At 36.8% G+C, this 25890-nt stretch overlaps 1 protein-coding gene across 2 annotated transcripts in view; it reads left to right on the top strand.

Moving 5' to 3' along the window:
* PAWR (pro-apoptotic WT1 regulator) overlaps positions 1-25522 on the top strand; it is an 83890-nt gene extending 58368 nt beyond the window's left edge. Inside the window, exons 4-8 of one of the 2 annotated variants that reach the window (XM_030480428.1) lie at positions 5626-5660; positions 14578-14725; positions 16095-16199; positions 20315-20397; positions 25438-25522. In XM_030480428.1, coding sequence (XP_030336288.1) covers positions 5626-5660; positions 14578-14725; positions 16095-16199; positions 20315-20397; positions 25438-25441 — 375 coding nt within the window. In that variant the 3' untranslated portion in view covers positions 25442-25522. Of the gene's footprint in view, positions 1-5625; positions 5661-14577; positions 14726-16094; positions 16200-20314; positions 25048-25437 lie in introns of those variants that run through there. The other variant, XM_030480427.1, reaches the window with a different exon arrangement.
* Positions 25523-25890: the final 368 nt, after the last annotated feature.

The following is a 25890-nucleotide window of genomic DNA, read 5'->3' as shown; positions in this document are numbered from 1 at the left end:
ATTGGCAGTAAATGGTTTCATTAATGGAAATAGTCTCACCTGCCCTTTCTGCCCTCATACATTCTCTTGTGCAGCAGGTGTATGTATGTGTTAGGCTGTCTGGTGAATGAGATGAAGGAGCTCATGTGGAATGAGACAAATCTTTGCTGTTTCCGTGGTTATTTTCACCTAGATCACACTGTGTCATGCATTAATACCTGTCTGCATAAACACTTCTGTAGACATGAAAAGGGAGCACGATCAATTTTCTGCAGCAGTGCTGACCTATGTCAGTATGCAGTGTTCTTGAGCCACTTGAGATGGAGCAAGAGCAAGACTACTTGATTATATAATTTGTTTGCAGTAGTATATACTATTACAGGGTAATGCAAGCTGCCAGAGAGATCATGTGCAAGAAGTAAAAGTAACTTTAAAGCTGTGTTTTGAATACTGTATTGAAATGAGGGTGTGATTTCAACCCTGGATGAAGAACTTATGTCTTTGGCAGCAATATTTTTCAACCATTACGAAGGAAACCATTAGCATAATTGTTATGGGTTATTTCTTTACTGACTGCTTTTCTGTTCAGGATTTCCACAGACAGTAAAAAGAATTCCTTTTTTAAAGGGAGTTGTTCAAATAAAGTAGTCTTTTCAATGCTCTTAAAACATTATTTTGACAAATCATTCATTTTTATAGTAATGACTAGGTATTTTAAACATAGGTTAAAACTCAAAGTTTAAAAAAGTTAAATAACATGAGCAAGATTTGTAAATCAGTATTTATATACACACCTAATCATCTGCTTTTAGCTTAATTCTTTGCACAACAGCAATCTTCCCCTTCATTTTCTGCCAACCTTCTCTTCTCCAATAGTGATGGAGGAGATATGATCTTAAATTATAGGAGATGTTAGCTTCATTTTAAGAGCTTTTGAGTAGTTTGAAAGCTTAGATTCATTTTTGATTAATAGATACATAATGTTGTTTATAGTATAATTACATATATTCCTGGTCCCAACAACTTTTGGATAAATAATACACACAAAATAATTTTATAACATGAGAACAGAGATAAATAATATATTTCCCTGGTGCTTGCATCATCGCCTTAAAGAATGATTGGTTTGCACTTACATTACAGATTCCAAAATAATAAAAGTCACAGTTTACCAAATCTGCAGTATTAATTTCATTTTCAGAGGAAATTGGTTTTATGTATCAGATGTATGTTTTTAACTTTTTGTTCATAGTTAGTTTTAACTATTGAAATAAAAAGCACTAATATTCTTGAGGAAACATTTTTTACAAAGGGCTAGTTAATTGTTTGGGGTTTTTTTCCTTAGTTTTAACAGCTGTCATTTATAGCAAATGAAAGTATTTGCCATGTACTTTGTCCCTGAGCGTTTGTTTGCTTTCCCAGCTTTCTTTTCTAAAGAACTGGCTTTTGTGAATAGTACTGCCAAACGTTTAGAAGTCTCCTGTTGAGATAAATGTACAAGTCTGTGTATATAAATTGCTTAACATCTTATATTTGCATTTACTATATGAAAAGCTCTTAGTAGATTTGAGGGTATATGATGCATACATTGCATCCCTTTGGAGTCTAGAGTAGAAAACAAGCATCCAAGATCCAGAGATTTCTTTGCACAAAAGTATGTGTGCTTCATTAGACTGCAATGTCAAATGTAAATTCTCCCTTTCTTGTGAATTCTGCCTTTCACTGTAAGCCAAGGCTTATGTTCACCAGGAAGCATAGCCATAACCTCAAGACTTCAGCATTTTCCTGAAAAAGAAGCTGTTTAAAAAAAATAAGAGCTGAGGAAGCTTAGAGCCCAGAGTTCTTCCTTAACTGGCAAGAGTTGTATCTATAGATAGAGTTAGGCAAAATTTTGGCCCTGTCACCTATATGTATCTCTTTCTCCAGCGAAGCTTAAAAAGAGAGTTAAACCGCTTGTCTATGGCTAATGGGACAACCAGGATGTTTCTGAGACCATCACCACCAAGAGCTGTGACTGATATTATTGATATGGCATTTCAGTTTTTATACACAGTGAACATGTATTAGATGAGACTACTTAAATCTCTTCATACATCAGAGTCAAATCAACATGTCAGTCATTGCTGACAGTCTTAAAGCTAAAAATCAGGCTGTTACAGCCCTCTATATATAAGAGTTCAGATAGGCAAGTCCCTAGATAACGATGTTAGAGAGCAGAATGAAATCCTCTAAAGCTGCCAGATGTTAGGTGTGTGTTCACTTAAACTCTCTAAGCTGAGAGAAGGCGGCAAATGAGAAACTCAGACAAGCAGAGCAGAAGCACAGAATCATTAAGGCTGAAAGGCATCTCAGGAAGTCTCTAGTCCAAGCCTTACGGACAGAGCAGGGTCAACTACAGCAAACTGCTCAGGATTGTGGCCAGTTGGTTTTTTTATTATCTCCATTGATAAAAACTCCATAATCTCTCTAGGTAACCTGCTCCAATGTTTAATCTCACACTAAGAAAGTACTTTCATGTGTTTAAATCGAATTTCCTGTATTTCACCTTCTGTCCATTGACTCTCATCCTTTCTTTGGGCACAATGCAGTATGGCTCCGTCTTCTTTACTGTGTTTATACATGTTGGCAAGATACCTACTGAGTTGAACATTCCCAGATCTCTGTGCTTCCCCTCATGTGTCAGGTGTTCCAAACCTTTACTCATCTGTGTGGCCCTTAGCTTGAGTCTCTCCAGTATGTCTTTCTCATACTGAGAAGTCCAGAACTGGACCCAGCACTGCTGCTGCGGTCTCTCTGGGGCTGAGCAGAGGGGAAGAATCATCTCCCTTCACCTGCTGGCAGAACATCCTGAGGATACCTATGGCCGCCTTTACTGCAAGAGCACACTGATGCTTCATGTTCAACTTGGTGTCCACCAGGACCCCTGGGTCCTTTTCTGCACAGAAGTTTCCCAGCTGGTCCACAACATGTACTGGTGCTTGGGATTATTCCTACAAAGGTGCAAGATTTGCACCTTTGAACTTCATGAGGTCTCTGTTAGCTCACTATCCAGCTAGTCATTGTCCTTTCACATGGCAGCACAGCCATTTGATGTATTAGTAACTGCTCATGGTGTTTTGCATAGTCTATGAACTTGCTTGAGGGTATACTTTGTCCCATCATTTGGGTCATTAACGAAGATGTTAAAGGGTACTGGCCTCTGTATCAGCCCCTGCTGAGTGACTGGTGTCCAGCTGGACTTGATGCTGCTCTTCATAATCCTTTGGGCCCGGTAGACCAGTTAATTTTCATTGCACCTCACAGCCTACTTACCTGGTCCATAATTCAACAGTTTGCCTATACATATGTTATGGGGGAAGGTGCTGAAAGCCTTGCTAAAATCATGATAAAAGTTATCTGCTCTCCCTTCATCCACTGAGCCAGACATCTCATTGCAGAAGGCTGTCAGGTCAGTCAGGCATGATTTCCCCTTCACATATCCATGCTGATTTCACCTTCTTGTCGTTCAGGATTTGTTCCATCGCCTGCTTAGGGACTGAGGTAAGCACTGACATGTAGTTCCTTGGATCTACCTTTTTGAAGATAGGAGTGACATTTACTTCCTTCTAGTCCTTAGAAACTTCCCCCTATTGCCATGACCTTTCAAAGATAACATGCCCTTAGTAAACTTCAAAAATAGCATTGGTACCATTTAAAATGTTTCCTTGTCCTTTTAGAAATGAAGTTAGGTTGCTGTTTCATAGCTGTGAATTGCTACTTTTCAGATGCTGTCATCAATGATAAAATAGTTACCAGTGTTAAAACAGCAATTTTACGCTACTTTGTGGGTTTCTTTAAATAGTTTTCATGATTTAACTTTGTTGAATATTGTTGTTCTGCTCGTATTAGGGAAAGTGTGTCACTGCAGAAGTTGAAAATGCTTCATAAAACAAAATACACTCTAAGATCAAATTTTGTTTCTGTAATACAAATATTTTTCTCAACTTTATTTTCTGCAATAAAAATAATATTCTTATCCTATTTTTTAAGGTAGGTTGTTTATTTATAAAAACATTAATGCACTGATCAGTGAAGTGTAACCTTTTGTAGGATTTTCCAAGTGGATGGAATTCCTCTTGCATCTTGTTTTGAGAACTCATTATTCCTTTGTCTGCAGTTAGTGTCATAAATAGACAAAATTTTGAGCTTTGCCATTATTTTTTCCAGTAAAAGCAATTGTTCAGTTCATTAATTCCTTAAATATTATTTCCTGACTTTTTACCTAGTATTTGCTGATTGGGGGGGGGGGGAGGGGGGAGTTTTTTCTATGACTAGTATAATAATTGGTTCATGTTGTTCTTACAACATCTTAAAGAATATTTGTGGACTTACTCTGTCTAATCTGAGTAATCATTTACCAGTTGAAACATGTCTTTATTTTTCTATGTAATCAGACTGGTATTAGGAAGGTACAACTGTTGCATTATCGATGCAAATATATTCTTTCAGGTTTTCTCATTTGCTCATATTGTACTGATATTTTTTTCAGGGACTGTGTAACAGTAAATGAGCCCTTTTCCTCACTGTTATTTTTGTTTCTTTTTCCATCTTTACAGAGCCAGAATAAAAGTGTAATGGATTTTTTTTTTTTTCCAAATTAAAAAAACAAAGAAACAAAAAAAACCCAAATAAAATGTAAACTTAGTGAAAATATTTTACTGCATTGTGGGAATCTGAAAAGAAATTAGATTCTTTACCTTTAGCTAGAAAAATTACGGTAAAACTTGTAATCTGCAAGTAGTCCATGTATGTATCTTTGAGGGATGCACAGCTCCTGCACCATTGAACTTGTACTTAAAATCTGTACTCTTATTTAAAACGTGTTCTGTTTCTCTCTATTTCATTAAGATAATTTCCAAATAGCAATCAAAGGAGATGCAGAGTAGTCTTTAAGTTTGTAGTCGGAATGCATTAAGCCTCTGCAGGTGCTCAGAAAGCAGTGATGTAAAAATTGACGTACCATAGCTTGACAAGGCACTGTCTGACATTTGAAGGCATGAAACATCCACATGCAGACCTCTGGCCTACCTGCTTAACAGCAAATGCCAGGAGAAGACCTCTTCAGTTAGCCTGAGAGAAACTGAGGTGAGCCAGCTTGCAACACCTGGGTTGGTATAGTGAAGAGCATACCTATAGTTACCATGACCTACCTGATATTGAATAAATTTATGTCTCAACCGTGACTACTGGCTGGTGTCAGTTTTTGTTCCATCCAGAAGGACAGCAGTGGTGCCAAAGGATCGGAACAGTTTTGCTCTGCTACTTTTGGACAAGTAAATATACAGCTATCGAAGTGCCCAAGTTTCTGTATTAGTAGTGGTAGCGAGGGGGACAGAGTAAGTGAATCCAGTTTTAAGATGTAACCAGAAGCTGTCATTTAAGGGTTTTAAGATGGTTTTGAGGAGCAGTAACATAGTGACAATAATCCTGGGTATTCTGTCTGTTGTTGACAGCAAAACATTGCAAAACTGAGTTGTACAGTAGCTGTTGAAGGCACGGGCCTCCTGCTCTTAACTGCAGGCTTTGTTTTCCATGGAGTGATAAAGTATTTTGGAAGTACAAATATGAGAGAAATGTTAATTATTTTTTCTTTTCTTCTTCTTTTAGGACTCCTCCAGGATGGTTTCAAGCAGGTATAAAAGGTATGAGATCTTTGTACACAACACATTTCTTTACATATGTAGTTCTGCGAGAATTGAAGCCGATTAAATGAGTGTTTTTAGTAGAGGCCATCTGTTCCAGGGATCGAAGGATTCCGGGTGGAGAAGAACGTAAGCCACGCACACACACACACAAAAACTGCTAAAATGTTTATTACAAGATCTAAAATAGTTATAAAACCCCAGAGATGTAATAGGCTAGAGAGAGATAACTAAAGGCTACCAAATATAGGTTAGGTACAGATTCTTGCTGACCCACACACTTGTCCAATGACCAAGAGGCCAGGTCCGAAGTGCATCGTGAAGAAACAGGGTGGCAGGCACTACTTTAGCGGGCATCCCTGCAGAGGTAACGTCGACCTTGGTGGTACTTGGATCTGCCTCCTCGTCTCTCCTGAACCCTGGGCTTTTATCTCTTCAAAAGTGCAGACTCATCCTGACTCAGGGGGCCAGCCTGTGCCAGGAGGAATGACCTTGTTGGCTTTCGCCACGCACACTCATTTTAAACGATCGGGGTGGTCCACCATGGACCAGTTCCACATTGTTAGACCCATCAAACACATGCCACCTCGTAGTCCGTGTGTGGACCATCTCAGAGTCAAACTGATCGTCTCCATCTGTGGAGACTTTCCTCCTCCCCTTCCTTCTTCGTCGTCACCTCAGCAAACGGTTCCAGAAAATAAAGGAAGTTAATGGAGTATTGGGAGTGGGCCGCCACGGACCAGTTCTTCCTTGTTAGACTTGTCTAACACACTATCATACTGCTACTGTAGATATATAGCTTGATTTCAGAGTGAGGACCTGAGAAATGCAGCAAACTTATCAAAACCCCTTTATTATGTTACTACTTTAAAATAAATTCAGCTGGGTCTTACTAGTGCAGAACAGTTTCCCAAGCAAATATTCTTAACTTGACTACACGTTACCTAGGAGCTAATAGTTTCACAGTTAATTTATGAACTACCGTCTTCTGAAATCTAATACAGGATGATAATTTTGTTGTTCTCCACAGTAATACTGAAAAAAAGTTTCTGTGTTGTCACACTACTGACTCAGTTGTAGGGAAAGCTGCCCACGTGTAGCATGTCCTGTTTGTTTGTCTTTGTTATCCTGGTCATTACTAAAGTTCTTCAAGCAAAAAATATTTCAGAAGCTCTTGATGTACCTGACCAGTGCATGAAATTTTTGCCCATGTGGAATTAATATTGACACAGCTATCACAGTTGGAAAATGTAATGGTAACATGGGGTCCCAAATGCGTCAACTGAAGCAAGGCATTGTGTAAACTTATTTTTATTTGACATGTGAATGTATTCTCTTTTAGATACCCTTTACTCAGGTAAAATGTGTATGTGGTTAGTTCAGCTGTGCATGTATGTTCTGTCTGTAGAAGTACATGCAAAGAGCACCTACAGTTACCTAGTCTTCACTGGTGTATTTTCCACCGCTCAGACTTGTTCCCCTATAGAATCATAGAATGGTTTGGCTTGGAAGGGACCTTCAAAGATCACCTAGTCCGCCCCCCCTGCCATGGGCAGGGACATGTTTCACTAAATTAGGTTGATCAAAGCCACATCCAATTTGGCATTGAACACTTCCACCGATGGGGAATCCGTGACTTCTCTGCGCAACCTGACCCACTGCCTTGTCACCCTCATTGTAAAACATAGTAACTTAGCCTGTTATGCTTTTTCACATTTCCTAACCTGCTGCTGTCTTTTATATTTATATACCTGGGTTCTCGTAAACCTAGTTGAGTGATGCTTTTTACTGCTGCATGGAGGTTTTTTTAGTCACTTTGTCATTGCAGAATGGGTGGACTTATTGTCACAACCTTAATAAGTACATAATTTCATGATAACTTTCTTACTAATCAAACAAATTTTAGTTCAGTCCCCACTTCCTTTTCAGTCCCTGTGCAGAATTTCATTGCTATTTGTATCTGCTGAATACTTAGTGGTGTTTGTCATAGTGCTTTGTGGCTTTTCATAAACCTTGTCTTCACTCTGTTTACATACTGTATATACTCACTAGCAAAAACTTCGTTGTGTGGGGGGTGGTAATAAATAGAAGTTTGCACATCACATTTGTAGCTTATTTGAACTTAAGCTAATTCTTCTGATTAGCATTGCAAAACTAGAAAGCTCCAAAGCTAGAAAATGATAACATAAGACTTACTTGTGCAGTCTTCCCTAAGTTAGGTTTGGTTATATGTGGGATATATGTTCTTTGTCAACTTTCCCCCTCAGGACTGGCATTGCATTTAGGAGGAATCTGACTTCTTGTCAACTGCTCTTCAGTATTTTTTTTAAGCATATTGCTGTCTATCTTGCACATTGCATAGTCTTCAAATCCCATGCTGAAAGCAAAGGGTGATTGTCCTATGAAGTCAGCACAGTGCCCAGTGTTCACAAATCCTAAATGGGTTTTATTCTAACTACCTCCATGAGGTATACTGTGCCCACTGTGGTTAAAGTTAACAGCATCTATTTTTCTCTATATTTGAAAACTTCTGCCTTCCCTGAAGTAATTTTTCACATGAGAGTACTTGAGCAGAATGTGTCTCCCCGTGGCTTCAGTTTCTGGGGTGAGTGTTAAAGTAGTCAGGGCCAGAGTCATCTTCTGTTCTGACAATGTTTGGCTTGTTTGCCCTTCCCAGCATCTGCAGTAAGGGAAGGTCTTACCAAAACCAGCCTCTTCTACAGTAATTCTTAATCAGATCTCCCTTAAGTCCCAAGTACAGTTTGGGACTGTTTCCCAATTTGGAAACAGAAAATACCATTCTGTGAATACACCTCGAACTGAAATGTGAATGCCAAAAGGCTGAACTGACACCATAAGCTGCTTGAAGGCTCAAATATGTTCCACTTAATTGGCTTTTAACAGTTTTGGGTGAACTCATTAGGTTTTCAAAGCAAACTGAGAGCAAAGGCAAGTGCAAGGGTCTCCACCTGGGTTGGGGCAATTCCAAGCATAAATAGTCTGGGCAGAGAATGGATTGAGAGCAGCCCTGAGGAGAAGGACTTGGGGGTATTGGTTGGTGAGAAGCTCAACATGATGCAGCAATGTGTGCTCACAGCCACAAAGCCAACCATATGCTGGGCTGCATCAAAAGAAGCATGACCAGGAGGTCGAAGGAAGTGATCCTGCCCCTCTGTTGAGATACCCACCCTCCTGCACCTGGCAAAACAAGAGAGACTTAAAGAGTAGAGAAGGGTCTGTGCTGTGTGTTCTCACACAATCATTATTCTCTCAATATGTTTCAGGGCTCAAGGAATTGCACAGATTTAACTACCTATCTAATCAGACACACTGGCTACTTTGCCTTATATGGATGCAGCAATCCATGGTTAAACATTTATGTGACATTGCTGAGAAACCTCTTTCACTGAGTGTCCATTGACTGGAAGACATGTTTACAAATGAATTCAGTTGGCTGCTGTATGTTATTCTACTTCTGTTCTGGCTGACTTGGACAGACTGACCCTATCTTATTATGCAGTAAAGTAAATAAAAGTTTAGGGTGAGGATCTTGGTCTGTAACTGTAGTTTGTCTTCTAAATTTACTTCAAAACTTTACACACTTACACCCCAAAAGTTTGTGGAGGGGTTTCTTTGTAGCTGCATGAATGACCACGTGAAATATTTTCAAAAGAAAGTGATGGTTCTGTTGTGATCTGGAGTGGTACTGTAAGATCTATTAAAAGCATGACCATAATCTTCAAGGTCATGCTGACATGAAGGCCGCAGGACATGTTCATCAGAGTATTTAGGAGTTGTGGTCAGTCATCTGTCCTGACTGTGAGCTTTATGTGAATAATATGTGTAGGTGTCTTTCAGTTGTAATAGCCTGTATCAACTATCATTTTTCTCTAAGCTTTTCTAAATGTGATACGCCTTGTCCTGGCCATTCCAAGCTATTACGGAAACGGGGTCTGCCAGTTTTTGCACTGCTTTGTGAGTGGTTATTTTAAAGCAACAAGTGTGTTACCATTAAGAAGAACGGTTTTCTGATTCAGGTCTGATGCTATCAGCCTAGCTGGTGTCATCACTGACTTCTCAAACAAGAGAATGACAAAATGTATTCTGTGTATTTAAATATTTGTGTGTAATCTACATGTAAACATGAACTATGTTTCTCTTGCATTCTGTGAACTAGAAAGTTTGTTTGCAAGTGTAACAGTAAGGCAAGATATGTATGTGGACATAGGAATATTTTTCTAAGCACAGAGAACTAGTGTTAGCAGCTTATTTTTAGGAATTTCTACTAGCTTTTGAACCAATTCAGCTTCTTGTTTAAAAATGTCTTAAATTGAAAGAAAACCTTGGAAATCAGGATTTAAAATAACTCAGATTTTTGCATGGTTCATGGATCAGACAGATCAGGCTAGATCAGTTTACAGAAAGAGTTAGATTAAAATCTCTTAGTGGTTCAGGGGTGTGTTCCCCTTATAAGTTTGTTTATTAGTGGAAATGAATACAATATCTTACGGTTTTATGGCTTCCAGACAAAATGTCAGAGCTGTTTTTCCCTCTCTTAGGGGATAGTATGGCACATTAACATGGAACACAACAGTTAGAGACCCTTGACCACTATGTTCTGAAAGACTACATTGTGCTCAAGTTTAACATTGATGCAAAAGTTGAAAAATAAATGAGGAAGAGACGATGAGAAGAAGCTAGTGCTTCGGAGCACTTGTTGGAGGTGCTCTGAAGGAGCTGCTGAAACTCTCTTGCTTAGTGTTTTTAGATTACTGCAAAGCTTAAACTGTAACAATTTACATTCCCTCATACTAACCTTGGTCTCACTAATTAAAAAAAAAAAAAAAAAAAAGTTACAGCTGCAACATACTTTTTCATAACACTATGTCCAGACTTGCCTGCCTGCCTGCCTGTGTTTGGGAGGTTTGCAGCGAGGGCTGGCTGTTGAAGCACTGTCTCAGCTAGCTTGTTACATTAGGACCACTACTGTGCAGATACGAACACTTAAAATAAACAGGGGTCACTCAAGGTGCTTTTCTTGACTTTTGTGTACCCTTTTCAGCCAATGCTGATGTTACGAGAAGACAGAAATGCTTAGGGTTTGTTTCTGTAGAAGTTTTTGATGGCGTGAGTTGAGCCAGCTGCAGTTCCTTGCTGTCCCTAGTGCCAGTGCTCATGCAACTGGACAGGGTGATGCTTCAGGGAGCAGCTGTGGCTGAAAGTCGATGGCTTCCATTTGCTGGGCTGCTGGATTACTGCATCAGCTCCTTGAGTCATTTCCTATTCTGTCACCTGCAGGCCAAAGCCAGGAAAAGTGGAGGAGGCTAGGAAGACAAGGTTGTCTTTCCTTATCTCAGCTACAAACTCGGCTTAAGCAGTCTAACAGAAGTCCAGGGTGGCCTATTTAGAAATAATTCTTCTACGCATTCTTCCAAAGAAGTTGTTAGCAACTGACTGGATTGCAGTGACATAATTAATTAGCAGTTTCCAAACCAAGTATAGTTACAAGATTCTGGCAATAAAAATAAATGTGTTGTAGTTGAAATAAATGAAGTCAGTTTTTGACTGTGTGATTTTGATTGGATGAAATTACAATTTGGACAGTGCTTCAGGAAGACATTGTGAGAATCAAAGAGACATTGGAAGGAGCAAGAGTTATTCCACCTTTCTGTAATATTGCTGTTAAACTTGTCCTCGTGTGAATAACTGATTTATTTTGAAGGAAATGAACATAATTTCAAAATAAAGCTGTTTCTGTGTAAGAGTAGTCAAACTGTGATGTGGGTTGCTTTTCTATATGATTTCTGTTTAAGTACAGCCAGGAAAAAACAAGCATGTCTTCTGAAGTTACACAAGTGGTTTCTGTTTTCAGCATTCTCGTACAGGAATGCACATTTAAAATGAGGTGTTTTGATAGTGGCTAATTGAAAGCAAGCTAGTGGAACAACAAGTTGAATTTAGTTAAACATCTTGTTGAACATGCCCTTTTAAAGCAGTGGTGAGGGATGTTTTTATCCAGATGCATTCTCATTTGCTGCTCTCTGGGTGGGCATTCTGATGCAGTGTACATATGGCTACAAATACAATACAAATACAAGATATTATTCTTGAAAAATAATTTAAAATATAGTGTGTCCTTCAGCCATAGCCTGTGGCTAGATGTTTCATCTGCAAGTGTTGAAAGTCATGCGCGTAAGTTACTTGAATACTAAAAGGTGGAACACATTCTGAATTGCATTCTTGAGCAGTGACTCTAAATTTTTTCAACTTGCAGATCTCTATCATTTTCATTCTGGTGCTAATGACCGCTTTTACCCAACCTACATCTACCGACAGTAGGCTTTCTTTTCTTTTGTACCTTTTGTGAAATTCCAGCAGTTTCCAAGTTGCAAGTATTTGTAAACCTTTATTCAGTTTGGAAGTGGAGGAGACAAGATTTCAATTACAGTCTCAAACTAAACAGGTTCTGCTGTCACATGCATGCATTTTTCCCCCATCCCCCAAAAGAAGGCATAAATCCAATTTTCTTAGCCTTATACAAAGCTCTTCAGTTCTGACAGGTTATTATTACTATTATTATTATTTATATTGTGATTACTAATAAAGTTGCATATTTATAAATATAAAATAGATTATATAAAATATACAGGTTTATTTCCATAGATAAATGTTTGTTGGGGCTGGTTGGTAGGTATTTTCTCTTAGTAAAGCATAGACACCAAGTTCAGCGATGCTGTTATTCTAGGTATGTTTTCTTCCTTGTTTAAGGCTCGCAAAGTGACATTGTGTCTGAACACTAAAATTCCATTCTTTGTGAAAGAAGTCTATTGTATCTGGGATGGTGCCTATTTTTGCTGTTGCTGTGTACTGGACATTGGTTGTAACAGCCAAAATAATGAACGTTGTAGCTGTCACATTCCTTGTGTTAGGCTTGGACTAATGCCTCCTTAAATTTTTTAATCCCATGTATTAGAAATGTTACATCCTTTGTACTTGCTGATTCTGAAAAGGAATGTGTTCAGTAGGATCTGCTCCCCAGTGGAATAGGTGAGGAAATTTTTGAGTGTGAGTTTCAGGGGAAATACAGAAAATGTCTGAATTTTCATTATTAATGACACCCTGCCTGTCCACGTATTCTTTCTTCCAAGTTTCCCATAGAAGCATCTACCAGCATCACGCACTTGAGTTGAAATACTCCAGTATATTGGCACAAAGGTTAATTTTTTACTGATAAAAAATTGAACCTTTTTTGTCTGGTCTATCTTTGAGACATTTAACAGCAGGAAACAACACATTTCAGAAAGCTGAATAATCTAGAATTTATAGAGTTAAGCTAAAATATTTCTCTTATGTTGTGTTGCAACATGCGTATCCGGTCCTAGAAATGTTTTGGTTTTCTTTTTTTTTAAATCTTCTGGATGAAGAATAAACAGTGCTAAATATGGTAATAACATTAAGCTACAAAATTCCTTACAATTGTGTCAGTGTGCCTTGGAAACTTCACACATACTGGAGCAAAACAGTATTTATATCCATGAAAAGACATCCTTTTGCCAGATACTCCTGCATTTGATTTGCATTGTATCCATCTAGATCTGCACATTGTCAGCAGTGGTTTTCTAGAGTTAAGAAATGCAAAACTATTAAATGAACACATTAATCATATACTCTTCTATGTTTTAATGGAAGTGTAGGGATACTCATAGTGTTTTTCATTCTTTTCCTAAGTGCTCTAGAAAACCATTGTATACATATTTCAGCTGTGTGATTTCACAGAATCAAAGACTGATTGAGGTTGGAAGGGACGTCTGGAGGGGTCCAACACCCCTGCTCAAGCAGGACCACCTAGGGCCGGTCCAGGACTATGTCCAGGTGGCTTTTGAGTATCTTCATTTGAGTTCTCCTGGTGAAGACTGAACAAGGGACTTTGGGCTGGGTTGAGGTTTTTTTTCCCCTTTGGCTGTTCAGCAGTATATTTTCAAAGTCTAAGTGTGGTTTTGGTGGCTGGAGGAGGGAAAGATCTGTATCTCCCTGGTCCCAGGGCACTCTGTTCTGTTGCTCTTAATTATTCATTAGATTCTACACTGAAGGTAACCAGCAATCCTGTTAGGAGGAAAATAGCTTTGGGAAGAACACTGTTAAATTTGTGACTTTGAAAGTGCTTGACTTCTGAGGTATATTTTTAAATTAGCACTGGTTTTGTACATAGCAATCATAATGGGGAACCCGTAAGTGCTTTATAAAACTAGTTTACATGCATTTGCAGTGCTTGTTTGTTAAGATTCCGTGGCAGTGAGTTTTAAGGAATAGACGCAAGATCTAAAACAAAAAACATACCACCAGTTAATGAGTGAGTGCCTGCCAACTGAGCTATGACAAACTGCTGTGTATCCAACTTCTGAAGTAAAACATTTGGAAATGGCATAAAATTAATATGTTGGGTTGCATCACTTTCTCACTTCAGTTTGCTTTACAGTTCCTTACAGGCCATACCCATAGTTCCTGAAAAGTCAGTTGATACCTGTAACCTTCTTACATTTGGTTTTCATCCTCTGTTTTCATCTTCATAAACCAAGTATCTTTTTAACTCCATAGTGGTACTTCTCTTTTCAAAATAAAGTTGTTTAGCTTGGGTTTTAGTGTGCACAGTTCATAAAACTTTTAAATCTTTAAAAACAGATTAAGTATGTGTTTAAAGTTGATTACCTATGCTATCGGAGCTGCATTATCCAAGTATTTGACTCCCTGAGGCAGTGGATTTAGTGAGTTCTCAGCAACACAAGAGCTGTGAAATAAGTTCTCTGCAGTTTATTAGGCTGACCTATTGAGTGCTTTGGAAAGTACTTCTTGTTACTTCTATCACTTCCATTTTGTTAAATGTATAAATAGATGTCTGCTTTGCTTTTTGCCTTTGCAGCACAGCTAATGCACCAGAAGATGATGCTCCAAATAGATACTCCCGAACAGACAGGACAGCTTACAACAGATACAGCAGGGATGCAAATTCTTCTGGCAGTTCCATTCCAAGTAACACTTTGGAAAAGAGGATTGAGGAACTTGAAAGGGTAAGTAACAACTAACATCTGCATGGCATGCATACATCTGAAATTAAGTACCTTTGAAACTCTGTGGGGAAATTTACAAGTAAAATAATACAGAAATTATTCTAAATGCTTGATGAACAGATAGTTATGGCTATAAAAATGTATAGAGTCAGACTGACTAAGAAGAATGTGAACTTTCTAATCACAGATGCTTAGTTTTCATTTGGTGTGTAAGTGAGAAATTGTTGAGGTAAAGATAATACGCTTTGAAAGCCATCAGCACTTTGTATTTCTCCGATGTGTACCTCATGACACACCAACACAGGGCAATTAAGTTGGGGAAAGGAGGAGCTCACTGGCTGTTCAGAAATTTAGCAAGCATGTTTCTGATCTGCTTGTTTTGGATTTTTTAATATACTGAATATTATAAAATCTAATTGCTATCCAGTTGTTTGTTAAAGTTTTAAACATTTAAAATATGTATTTAAAAATTTTATTTCAGAAATTCTTCATCCAAACAATTTCGGGAAAATACAATGTTAAACGAATTTTTTTCATCTAAACCAGTTGTTTTGCTAAATAATGTCATCTGTGTAATCTGTTACTGGCTTCTCAGTCTTCCTCTAAAGTGGATTTTTGTTGATAACTTGCTAAATATTCTTGAATTCGAATGGATGAAAGTCACTAAATAAACACTATTTGAATAGCTTGGTTTTGGAAAGGATGAAAATAAAGCATATTTTGTAGAAATTCCTTCCCTCCCCCACTTTTTTTTTTTTTTCTTAAGTCTTGGAGAAGCCTGATTTGAGTGCCAGTAACACAGAAAGTAGAGGAATACTTAAGGGCTTTCTTTCATCATCCTGAACCTTGATTTACTGAATTCTTAAGAGACAGTTTAATTTTTTCTCACATTTAGGCCCACGGATCTAACATTGAGTCTTCCTTCCTTGTTAAGGGTAGTGTAAAAAAAAAAGACCCAAGCAAACAAAAAAAACCCCAAAACACCAAACCCAAACAACCAACAACCCAAACAAGCAACAACAAAAGACTAACCCTCCCAATATAACAAATTTGGAAGCTGATACTTTACATTTACTTCTGGTTTGGGCCCCTATCCATTTTGGGGTTCATGCTTAACTTAAATGTTAATTAAAACATTATCTCTGGAATCAGAGATACTGCACAGGTTTGCTGTGGGTAAAATATTTTCTTAGACACAATTGTTTAGTCCTTGAAATATAAGGGCTTGAAAATGTGGGTTTGACTTGTTGTAGAAAAGGAATTATGGGTAAGTGTGTCTGTGTTTTTCTTCTTTGTTTTAAATGGTAATAACTTCAAACCAAAACACCAAAAATTGCATTTCAAACTTCATTGCATATTCTGGTTTTAGGAACTTGCAAAGGAGAGACAGGAAAATGCGAGATTAGTGAAGATGACACAGGACAAAGAGGAACTAATTGGAAAGCTGAAGGAAGAAATTGATTTATTAAACAGGGTAAGCACATATTTTCGTCTATGGTGCTATATGAAGAGGGGATAAAAGGCTCTGCATTCTCTGTGCTCTTCAGGCACCTGCATCCACTGGGCAAGGTCAGAGGAGAATTAAGTATGCGTGGGGTTTATATTTGTGTAACTTTTCAAGGGGCATGTCAATAAGTTATATTTTTTTTTTTTCCAGTTGATTTCTGTTTGTCATGATTAATGTCCATAAGTTAATCATGGAGAACCTGAATTTCTTGTTGCTGTAAGTGTTCACAGAACGAGGATGTAAAAGCAGTTGTTCTTTACTGCCTCTTCTTTCCAAATTCAGTACATAGCATACCAGGAAATAATTAAGTTGGGGTTTTGACAGTTTTCTCAGTAAATTGTTATCCAGAACTTTTGTTAGACCAAGTAATTACAATTTTATTTTAGGCAGCTTTTAATTTCTAATAATAGCTTAGATGATCTTAGAAAGATTTGGGAGTAAGTGCTTTATATTATGACACATACTCTCATGCTCTTTATTGTTGATTCCCACATAAGCAGAACAAGATGGGCAGGAGACTTGGCCTAGCATCACTCAGGCGAGGTGTGTAGGCAGAAGAAGAGAGCGTAGAAGAGTGAGACATGTGGGAATGGGACAGGATGAGAAGTTTTAAAGTTGATAGAAGATAGCAATTTTAACAATCCCCACTTTTAAGCACAGACTGGAACTCTTCATAGAATGGATTAGTCACCACATCTCGCACTTCCTGGCTGAGATGCAGAGCCAGGGTGTAGTAGGGAAATAGGCCTCTTCTAGTTCAGTGCAGACTTTCCATAAAAATTCAGAAAAAACCCTCAGAACTTGCTTCTTCACTCAGTCCAGCAGTGAATGGAGTCCCTAACTCTATGTGCATAGCAGTAGACTTCCATCTTGAGCTGTTCATTTGTAACAAGGGAGGACAGCATTCACAAGTTTGCAAACTAACCTAGAGAATGAAAGGAGATGAGATTATTCTGAAAAAGGTATCTTTTTCTTTTCTTTTCTTTTCTTTTCTTTTTTTTTAAATAAAGTTGGAAGTTAATCTCTGAGATAAATGAAATATTACCTGTTTTGGATAGACTTCTATTTTAATAGAGAAATTGGTCTTTGCTGTTCTTCCGTTCTGCAAAGACTGTCACATGTAAGCTGATGACCTTATTACAGTCAAGGCAAGTGTTCATTCCTGCTACATAATGGATGGCAAAGCTACTTAATACTGTTTGTCACACCTGACTTCCTGACTCAGAGGTCAGGAAGAACAAATCAAAAGAACCTAAGTCACAGAAAGCTTGTGATTTAGGACCATGACTGTTTGCGAGGTTTGCTGTTCCAGAAAGAAGGTTATTTTTCTTCTGCTGTATTTGAAGTGTGATGTCCTAAATTAAATCCATTTAGTGTCTGACTAGAAACTGTCTTTGAGCATATGTAGTAAAGTCAAGCAGTGCCTGCACCTTGCTTGTGTTAAGTATGATAGCAATTCCTGCTTGTTGTGTGGAAAGAAAACATAAACCAGAATGTAGTCCTTTCAAAAACCTCCTCAGTGTGCAAAGACTAAAATTGTACCTTTGCATGAGATCTACAAAGCCATTGTACTGGCCCTCCCTAGGTAGCTTCTCTTAAACACACAGGAGAATTGGTTTTGTGGTTTTTTTATTTCTCCATCAGGTCAGCATTTATCATGGCTATAACACTGTCTATTAGCTTAATTGCAGTTCAAGTTAGTTATGTTTGCATCCCATGAGCTTTTCTTATGAACTGACTGAAACTTCTAGAAAGAGCATTTATTTAAATATGAGGACTGAGCAATCAGCTTTGCAATGAAATGGCATTTTAAGCTCATAACCATGGGTGCATCCTTGATTGGGAAAAATCTTGTGTCACACTTAAAAAACTTTTTCCAAGAATCCTGGAAACTTCTTGGCAGACTTTTTCCCAATTTAACTAAACATGTTTATTTAATGTAACAATACAATTTTACTGAGGTCAGTCCATACTTTAAAGAACATGAGCTGCATTTATACCGAGAAACAGAAGAGGCTTTCTGCCATAAATGGCATTCTTTCACTGCAGTACATTAGCCACTAAAAGTATGTCTGCCACGTTTTTGTAAGAAAGGGGTAATTGCTTCATAAAAACCTCAAGTGTCTGAAAGGAAAAGCATCTCAAGACATTTAAATATTTGTAGGCTAAGTTCAACTGTCGAATAGTTTACATTTGGTCATCTCTGACCTCACTAAGATGTCACTGTAGTTAAATGTGTGTTTGGAGAGAGTCTGTCAGTGAGGATTTACAATCCAATTAGTGTCCGTTGTGTAGTTATTGGTTCCTTTGGTATGTGAAGTCCAAGCTTTCCTGCTATTGCATGTTTTTACTAATAAGCATAAATTAGTGTTGTACTTTTAAATAAGAAGCTTTAAATTGCAGAGTGGCAAAAAACACCTGCATCTCTCAGTCCACTGTTTCTGTAGATATTTCAACTGCAATAGTTATTTCTCCTGGCTCATATTCAGGAAGCTCTTATTTGTAGTAATCTTTGGAATGTTATTTTTGTAGTATAAACATTTCACAAACTTTTAATGTTTTATTTTGTGTAAATTACAGATATTTTAAGCAGAAGAGTTTTAGGGAAGCTTTAATTGAAGCATCTGACGACTAGATTAATAAGTTCAAACACAGTATTATGTTTACTGAACTAAAAAAGTATTATTTTATTGAAAATGTGTTGTCCCATCTGATTGTTAACCTGAACTGCAGAGAGAGAAAGTAACGTGTTTCTTACAGTTACATAGTAAACTGTATTTTTAGTAGCTATCCATCAAAACTTCCCACGTTCAGATGTTCAGTCACTTGTATCTGTGGTCAAATGCTTTTTGCCGTCGTCATTCATACTGCGATGCAGTGTGAGGCAAAGAGGAATTTCTGGTAGGGATTTCTTGATTCCACGTTGCAAAAATAGTAAGGTAATAGCAAAGGTATCGCGGTATGGATTTTGGCTTGGCAGACTGAAAACACTTTTAAAAACCATTATTAGTGATTAAACACAAGTTCTCTAGCATGCCCTTTTGGAATGACCCCACTAAAAAGAAATAAGAAAATAGGCTATCTATCTCAAACACCACTTAACAACTTAAAGGAACAACAGAGAAAATCTTTTCTCTACTGCTGTTTTATGTTTAATCTGTCATGGCAACAGTAGAGTTTTGCAGACTTAAATCAAAAGGCATCTGAGATCTCTAATGAGAATCTTGAATCTTCTTCCTTTGCCCACCTTTCACTTTCCTCCTTAAAGTGCTGTCCTTGAGGTCACTCTTCTGTTTCCTCATTTTTTTGTTCTCATTCTGTTTCTTCCATGTTTTGGTGGGGTTTTTTTTTTTTTTTTTTTTTAATTATCGTTACTAAAGTAGCACTTAGCATTAAACAGCCATTTTCACTTTAAAGGCTTGAAAAGACTTGGTAGGAAGTGAATAAGTGAAATGAGTTGGGTAATATGGTAACTGGTGAAAGACGGATGAACATTTGGGGTAGGAACAGTCTATTTTAAGCACCCATTATTACTGTGTATGATGTCTCTTCTTTTGGTAGCAGTTTAGACAGAAGATACAAAATGCCTTTTAATTTTTTCACAGAAAAAGAAAAAAAATACTTTCAGGCAGTGCTTTTTCTGAAAATTTGGTAATTTAAAGCACAAAGCAGGTCTTCTTGCAATAATAACCAGTGATGTGTGTGTATATGTGAGCAGGATAGTTGCAGATAAGCACAGTCTGGGGAGCAGAGGCAATAGCTGACTATGCACTCTCTGTATGACAATAAAATAATCACGCCCATCCTATTATGGTTACTTGATGCATTAATTCCTGCTGTAGCTTTAGTTTTGATTATATGTTTCCATTTAAAGGTGCATGTACATAGGAATAGAATATGAATGTTTTGTAATCACAGTAACAAGGCTGGTTTAACAGATTTAAGGATACCTACCGTGACACTAATTCTTCCCAACCCCAGCTTCTTCATTACAGAGCTAAGATGCTAAATTCCTGATGCTACTAATTAAGAGTTTGTGTTTACGTCCTGAGAAATGTTTATTTTTCTTTTTCCTTTCACAGGACCTAGATGATATAGAAGATGAAAATGAACAATTGAAGCAGGAAAATAAAACCCTCTTAAAAGTTGTTGGACAGCTGACAAGGTAGAAGATTCAAGCCTCAATGAGGAAAGATTTAAAAACTACTGATTGAACGTTAAGGTCAATATAGTAATACTTCCTGTGTTGGAGTATGTTATAATAACTGTCTTTATATTTATTGTTAGGAAACCAGATGAATGTTTATTTTCATAGTACTTTCTTCTTCATTCAATGAAATGGCATCAAACTGTGGTATACTTTTAGCTTTCTTTTTGCATAACCGTAATTAAATTTTTTGACATATTTGAAAATACTAAGTTCAAAACCACTTTTTGCATCTTTGTATCTTCAGATTACACCTGGATAAATTACAGTAATTTAAAATTCGTAGCACCAAGCTGACTTTCAGTCCACGTGGGTGTATATTTTTGAAATGAATGGAAGCAATACATATAAACTTTGTTTACACAGATCCAAAATATATATTTTGGGAAATATTTCCTTTTTTGTTTAAACACAGCTGTAAAGTGGATGCCTTATTACTGATGTATAGCGTTTTGCAGATTGATTACTTGCTCTAAAACTCTTGTATGTTGAGGTTTTTTTTTACTGTATCTGAAAGACTGACAATAGCAGAGAGTAACAATATTTTTTTCTGTATAACAGTATTCTGATAGGAGGGGCGGTTTTATTTAAAAAAATTAAAAATCTCCAACCAAACCCACCAAAAAACCCAATACATCACCTGTGGTATCAGCACTAATGAGTTCTTAGAATCATACTGAAGCTGTGCACTGCAGTTTATTTTAAAGATTGTGCTTTAGCAATGACATGCAGGTTTGCTATCAGACAGTAAGTTTGTTTGCTGTGTTGAGAATTCAAACAAAACCTGGAGCGTTCATTTTAGCAAAGACGCTTTTGCAATACTCTTCTACTTAAAGCTGTCATCTTAAAATTTATTGGGATCATAACCAACATGAATTTTTTTATGTTTTCATTTTTTTTAAGTTGAGTGAAATTTCTTGTACATAACAAAGTAGAGGGGCATACAAGTGATTCATGCCCTTTTGAAACATCAGGTGGTTTAAAAAAACCTTTTATTGTTGATTTTAAACTAACAAGGTGTTTTAAAAGTGCCTACTTAGATGCTATAATCCAGTTATGACAGCATACTGATTCTTCTAAAACATGAGAGTAGACAAAATTTTTATGTGACGTCAACCACAGACCTCAGTTAACAATTCTCTTAAAATTCTTGTTAGGCTGAAATCTGCTGTACTTTATTTCATCTTAATACAGCACATTTTTCATTTGTGATCAGAATAAATGTGTATGTTATTTGAGTTAGGACACTAGAAGTGAAAACATTTCAAAGAGTCCAGGCTTTTTCTTGACAGTTTTGAAGTTTGGTGTCAGAGAGTTGCATGCATATAATTTTTGTTACCTTAAAATTTAAAGGCAACTTTAATATATAATAATGATCACCTTTTCAGATTTGCCAGCTGTTTTCATAATGTGTATTTAATAACTGTAAGAGTTTCTTAAATTTCAAATCCAGTTATTATTGTTACGCCTTGGATTGTTTTGGATATAGGATAGGTTATTTTGCATTTGTGTATTCTAATGAAGAGGTGCTTTTCAGAGCTTTGAAGTATTTTTCAAGACACTTATATTCCAGGATGCCTTGATGTTTTCCTTCACAGTGGATGAGATCCTATGGGACACTATTTAAAACCTCGGGTTTAAATGGTATGGGGGTTTGTATAGGCCTTCTGACCTACAATATACACCAATAAATGTTGCTTTTAATAATATTCAAACAGTAAAAAGTCCCTTAATTTATCAGGTTCATGAAATTAAAAAAATTAAGTAATTAACATTAATTTGAGATGTATGCCTTCTGAATAAATATGAAACTTTCTCTGGAAGAACATCTGATTTCTTTCTCTGTGTACTATGTAGGAAATAAACATACTGATTTATGGCATGGGATGTCAAACATATTGAAGCTTCATTAAGGAGTTAACACAGAACACACAGATATTGCTATGACTTGTAAATGAGATTTCATAAACTGTATTTGACATACATTTTAAACCAAAGAACAATAACAACAAAGGACATAAACAAGAGCTACTTGTCTTCATATTACCTCTTCTTGGTTTGCATGTGTATTGACTAAAACTTAACAGCAGTAATGCCAAAATTAGAATTTTTTTTTGACTTGGACATCCGGCTGACAGGGACATTTGCAGAAGTTTTCTGATGCCCTACCTTGAAGAGGTACTGTCAGGCGAAGTTTCCAAATTTCTGAAACCAGTAATGCTTCAGGCAGAACATGTGAACAAAGAAACTGCTGGGAACTCTCAGATCAAGTACCTCAGGACGTTATTGTTGTTGTGTATTATTATACAAATGTAGAGCTCTTCATGGTTTTAAAAATTCCCACAAATCGTGTCTTGATGCATAACACATCTGCTGAAGTTTGGAAGATCTAGTGGCTTTTTGGAAAAAAGTATGTCAATAACACTTCATTATCACTTACATTATCAGGCTCTTGCGGGAAGTTTATTAGATTCTAGCAGAAATTATGTATTATGTAGAATTTTAATAATTGTCTAGTCATTACTTGCCATTATCTTTTTATTTCAATAGGGTATCCTTATAGTCAAGCTCCAGTGTAAATTTTTATCCTAGGTGACTTGAAGGTGTTAAATTAACTACCTTACCAGCAATTAACTAACCCATGCCCACATCTTTCTTTGCCAGTCCAACACCTCTGTTGTTGTCAGTTGTGTGGTTTAAAAGCAGAGAGACTGCTGTAAGGGGGAACCCATTTCACTTGGGAAGGCTATATGATTCCTGAATGAATGAAGCTGGGTATTAACGTACCTAGGCTGAATTAATTTACTAGGGCTGTTGGGGATGGGGGTTAGTATGCAATATTAACTGCATGGGCAAGCCTCTTGCAGATTTCTGAACTTTCATGTCTTAAAATTCATACCAAACCACTTAGGTCTAGCATCTGCGTTTCTGGGTAACTTGGGTCACCTAGGAAATTTAAACAGAAAAGTATTCCCATTGACTAAAGCAAATAAGACTGTTTTTTTTTTTCAAGATACAATAATAATGAACAGCACATAATTCCTATTTTGATTGTACACAATGATACCCCTGTTATCGTCACATGGTATAGAAAACATACTATATCCAGAGCTGAAGGTTAAAATTGAGCAGAAATAATTTTATCATTGATGATATGCACTAATGTTTGTGGGGTTTGTTCCCTAAAGAAGTTCAATCATGTATAAATGTTCGTGATTTTTACAAGAATAGACGAAATGGCTAGTTTATAATTTTTTAAATAATTAAATGGCCATGCTTATGTTCAGTGTTACTTGATGTATATATTATCTGAAAGAGTACAGTCCGTATTTGCAAATGACTGGGGTTTTTGTCTTTAAAGCAAAATTTTTCTTGGCTAATTACCAGGTTCGTATTTACACATTCAGAGAGTAATTATTTCTGTGTTAGATTGGCTCTGAATTTGAGAGGTAGAGTGAGAAGAGGGTAACAAGAAATAAATCAATGGCTTCCAAAGTAGGAAGTATGACCAAATAATTTTTATTTTTTTTTATTCAGCTGTACTGAGAATTAGCTGTGGAAAGATTTGTGATTGTCATAAGCACTGCAAAACATTCAGGGGCTTTAAGTATGTTGGAAACAACTGATTAATCTACATCAAAGCTTTTTGCATCTTGACTCGTATCATTACAGCTTGGAAATTTGCTACTGTAGAGAGACCAAAAGGAAGACTGGAGATCAGATTACCTTTTAACATTTTGCTAGGATAGCAGAGTTACACTGACTCCAGCTCTTCTATGGATTTTTGTAAGTTCTTTGTGGCTATTTCCAGTTTGAACTGAAACAAATCAGTATCAGTAGCCAAGAAGAAAGGTAATTATTGAGAAACAAATATATTAGTAATAACTATGGAAACCATTAACATACGGCTGGATGTCAGTATTTCTTGGGCTCAGACCCTTTATGAAGATGTCAGTTGAGTTGGTCCATTTTCATCAGTATTAATGATCATAAACATCTGACATTTTTAATAAGAAACAACTGGTTTTACTTGGAGAAATTACTGCTGCAAGCCATGACTAAAGAACTTAGTACAGTAAAAATATTTTGAGCTGGTACCTGTAGCTGCTAATACTAAGAAGCTAAGGATTACGTTTAAAAGGTTTGTTAAAAATGAAACAAATTAATTCAGGATCTGTTCCGTGCCAGTCATTCAGCATTTCTGGGAGCATTTCTCCTGTTATTAAGCATTTATTTAGGCTATATAAATAAAATAAAAAATAATATTTTATTAGCATAAAATATTATTTCATTCTTAAATATATCCAGGACAAAAATGACTTCAGTATGTATTTTAGTAGCATTCATGATCTTCCAAGTATGTTGACTTACTGTAGCAAATCTCCACCTACTATTTCTCCTCGTACTGTGGCAGATGTACATTATGTTGTTAATTTAATCCTTTTGCTTTTATTTCTGGATTTCTGGTGTTAAATGTTCTTGTTCGGGGCTGGTTGTGATTTTCCTGTTGTGGAAAAATTGTTAGTTGAGTTGCAGGTAAAAGATACGTGTTTAATCTAACAATGAAGACTCTGTGCCTTTGTCCAAATAAAACTAAATTCTTTTTAATCCAGGCTGACTACTTATTGTGTTTAAAGGAGAATTTAATATTGTCTGACTATGATTTTATGATTTGCCACCTCTAATGGAAAGCTCCCAACCTCAACTTCTAAAATTGGTTTTACGTTCAGATTCAATTCTTCAAGTGTGTATGTATTTGCACACACACGCAAGAGAAACCTGCATATTTCCATTATACTAATCTTCTGATTTGGGAATGTAGTGAGCTTCCATCAATTAAATGGAAATGATCTTTTCCTATACTTGAGAGTTGAAATATAGCCCTTCCTGGGAAAAGGCAGTGAAGGATGTTACAGCGCTACTGCTACACAAAGTGAGTTGACTTCACAATAGATGTAATTTCTGAGGTGTCTGTACATGTTCTTTTCTCCTGCACAGGTAGAATCATCAAAGACAATCTCCTTTTCATTCATTGCTGCAGACTGCACATTAAGAGAACAAATGGATCATCAGTAAACACCAGGGAGATAACAACTATATCACAGTTTATCAAAAAGTTTGTAATGTTGTTTTAAAAAAACAGCCTGAAGGATAAATACCATAGAAAACCATGCATTCAACACCATGGTTACTTTATGGCTAAGATTATGAACTTAGTATATTTTAAAATGTTATGTGAATTCAGTTTAAGATTATTATTCCTGCATCTGAAGCCTAGTGGCCTTCAGATTTTGTTTTAAAATACAAAAGTATGTCCTTACTCAGTTTTTGCCTTCGGCATTTTAGGTTCTACAGTCTTGCTGGGAAATTTTAGCTCCCAGTACACAAATGCCTGTGTCTGCAAGGATTGTCTTGCTATCTTAAGAGATGGAACAAGAGGCAAGTACCTTA

Source organism: Strigops habroptila, chromosome 3 (genome assembly GCF_004027225.2).
Source record: "Strigops habroptila isolate Jane chromosome 3, bStrHab1.2.pri, whole genome shotgun sequence".
Classification (NCBI taxonomy): domain Eukaryota; kingdom Metazoa; phylum Chordata; class Aves; order Psittaciformes; family Psittacidae; genus Strigops; species Strigops habroptila.
The sequence above is the reverse complement of the archived record's forward strand: the minus strand, read 5'-3'. Positions and strand labels throughout refer to the sequence as shown.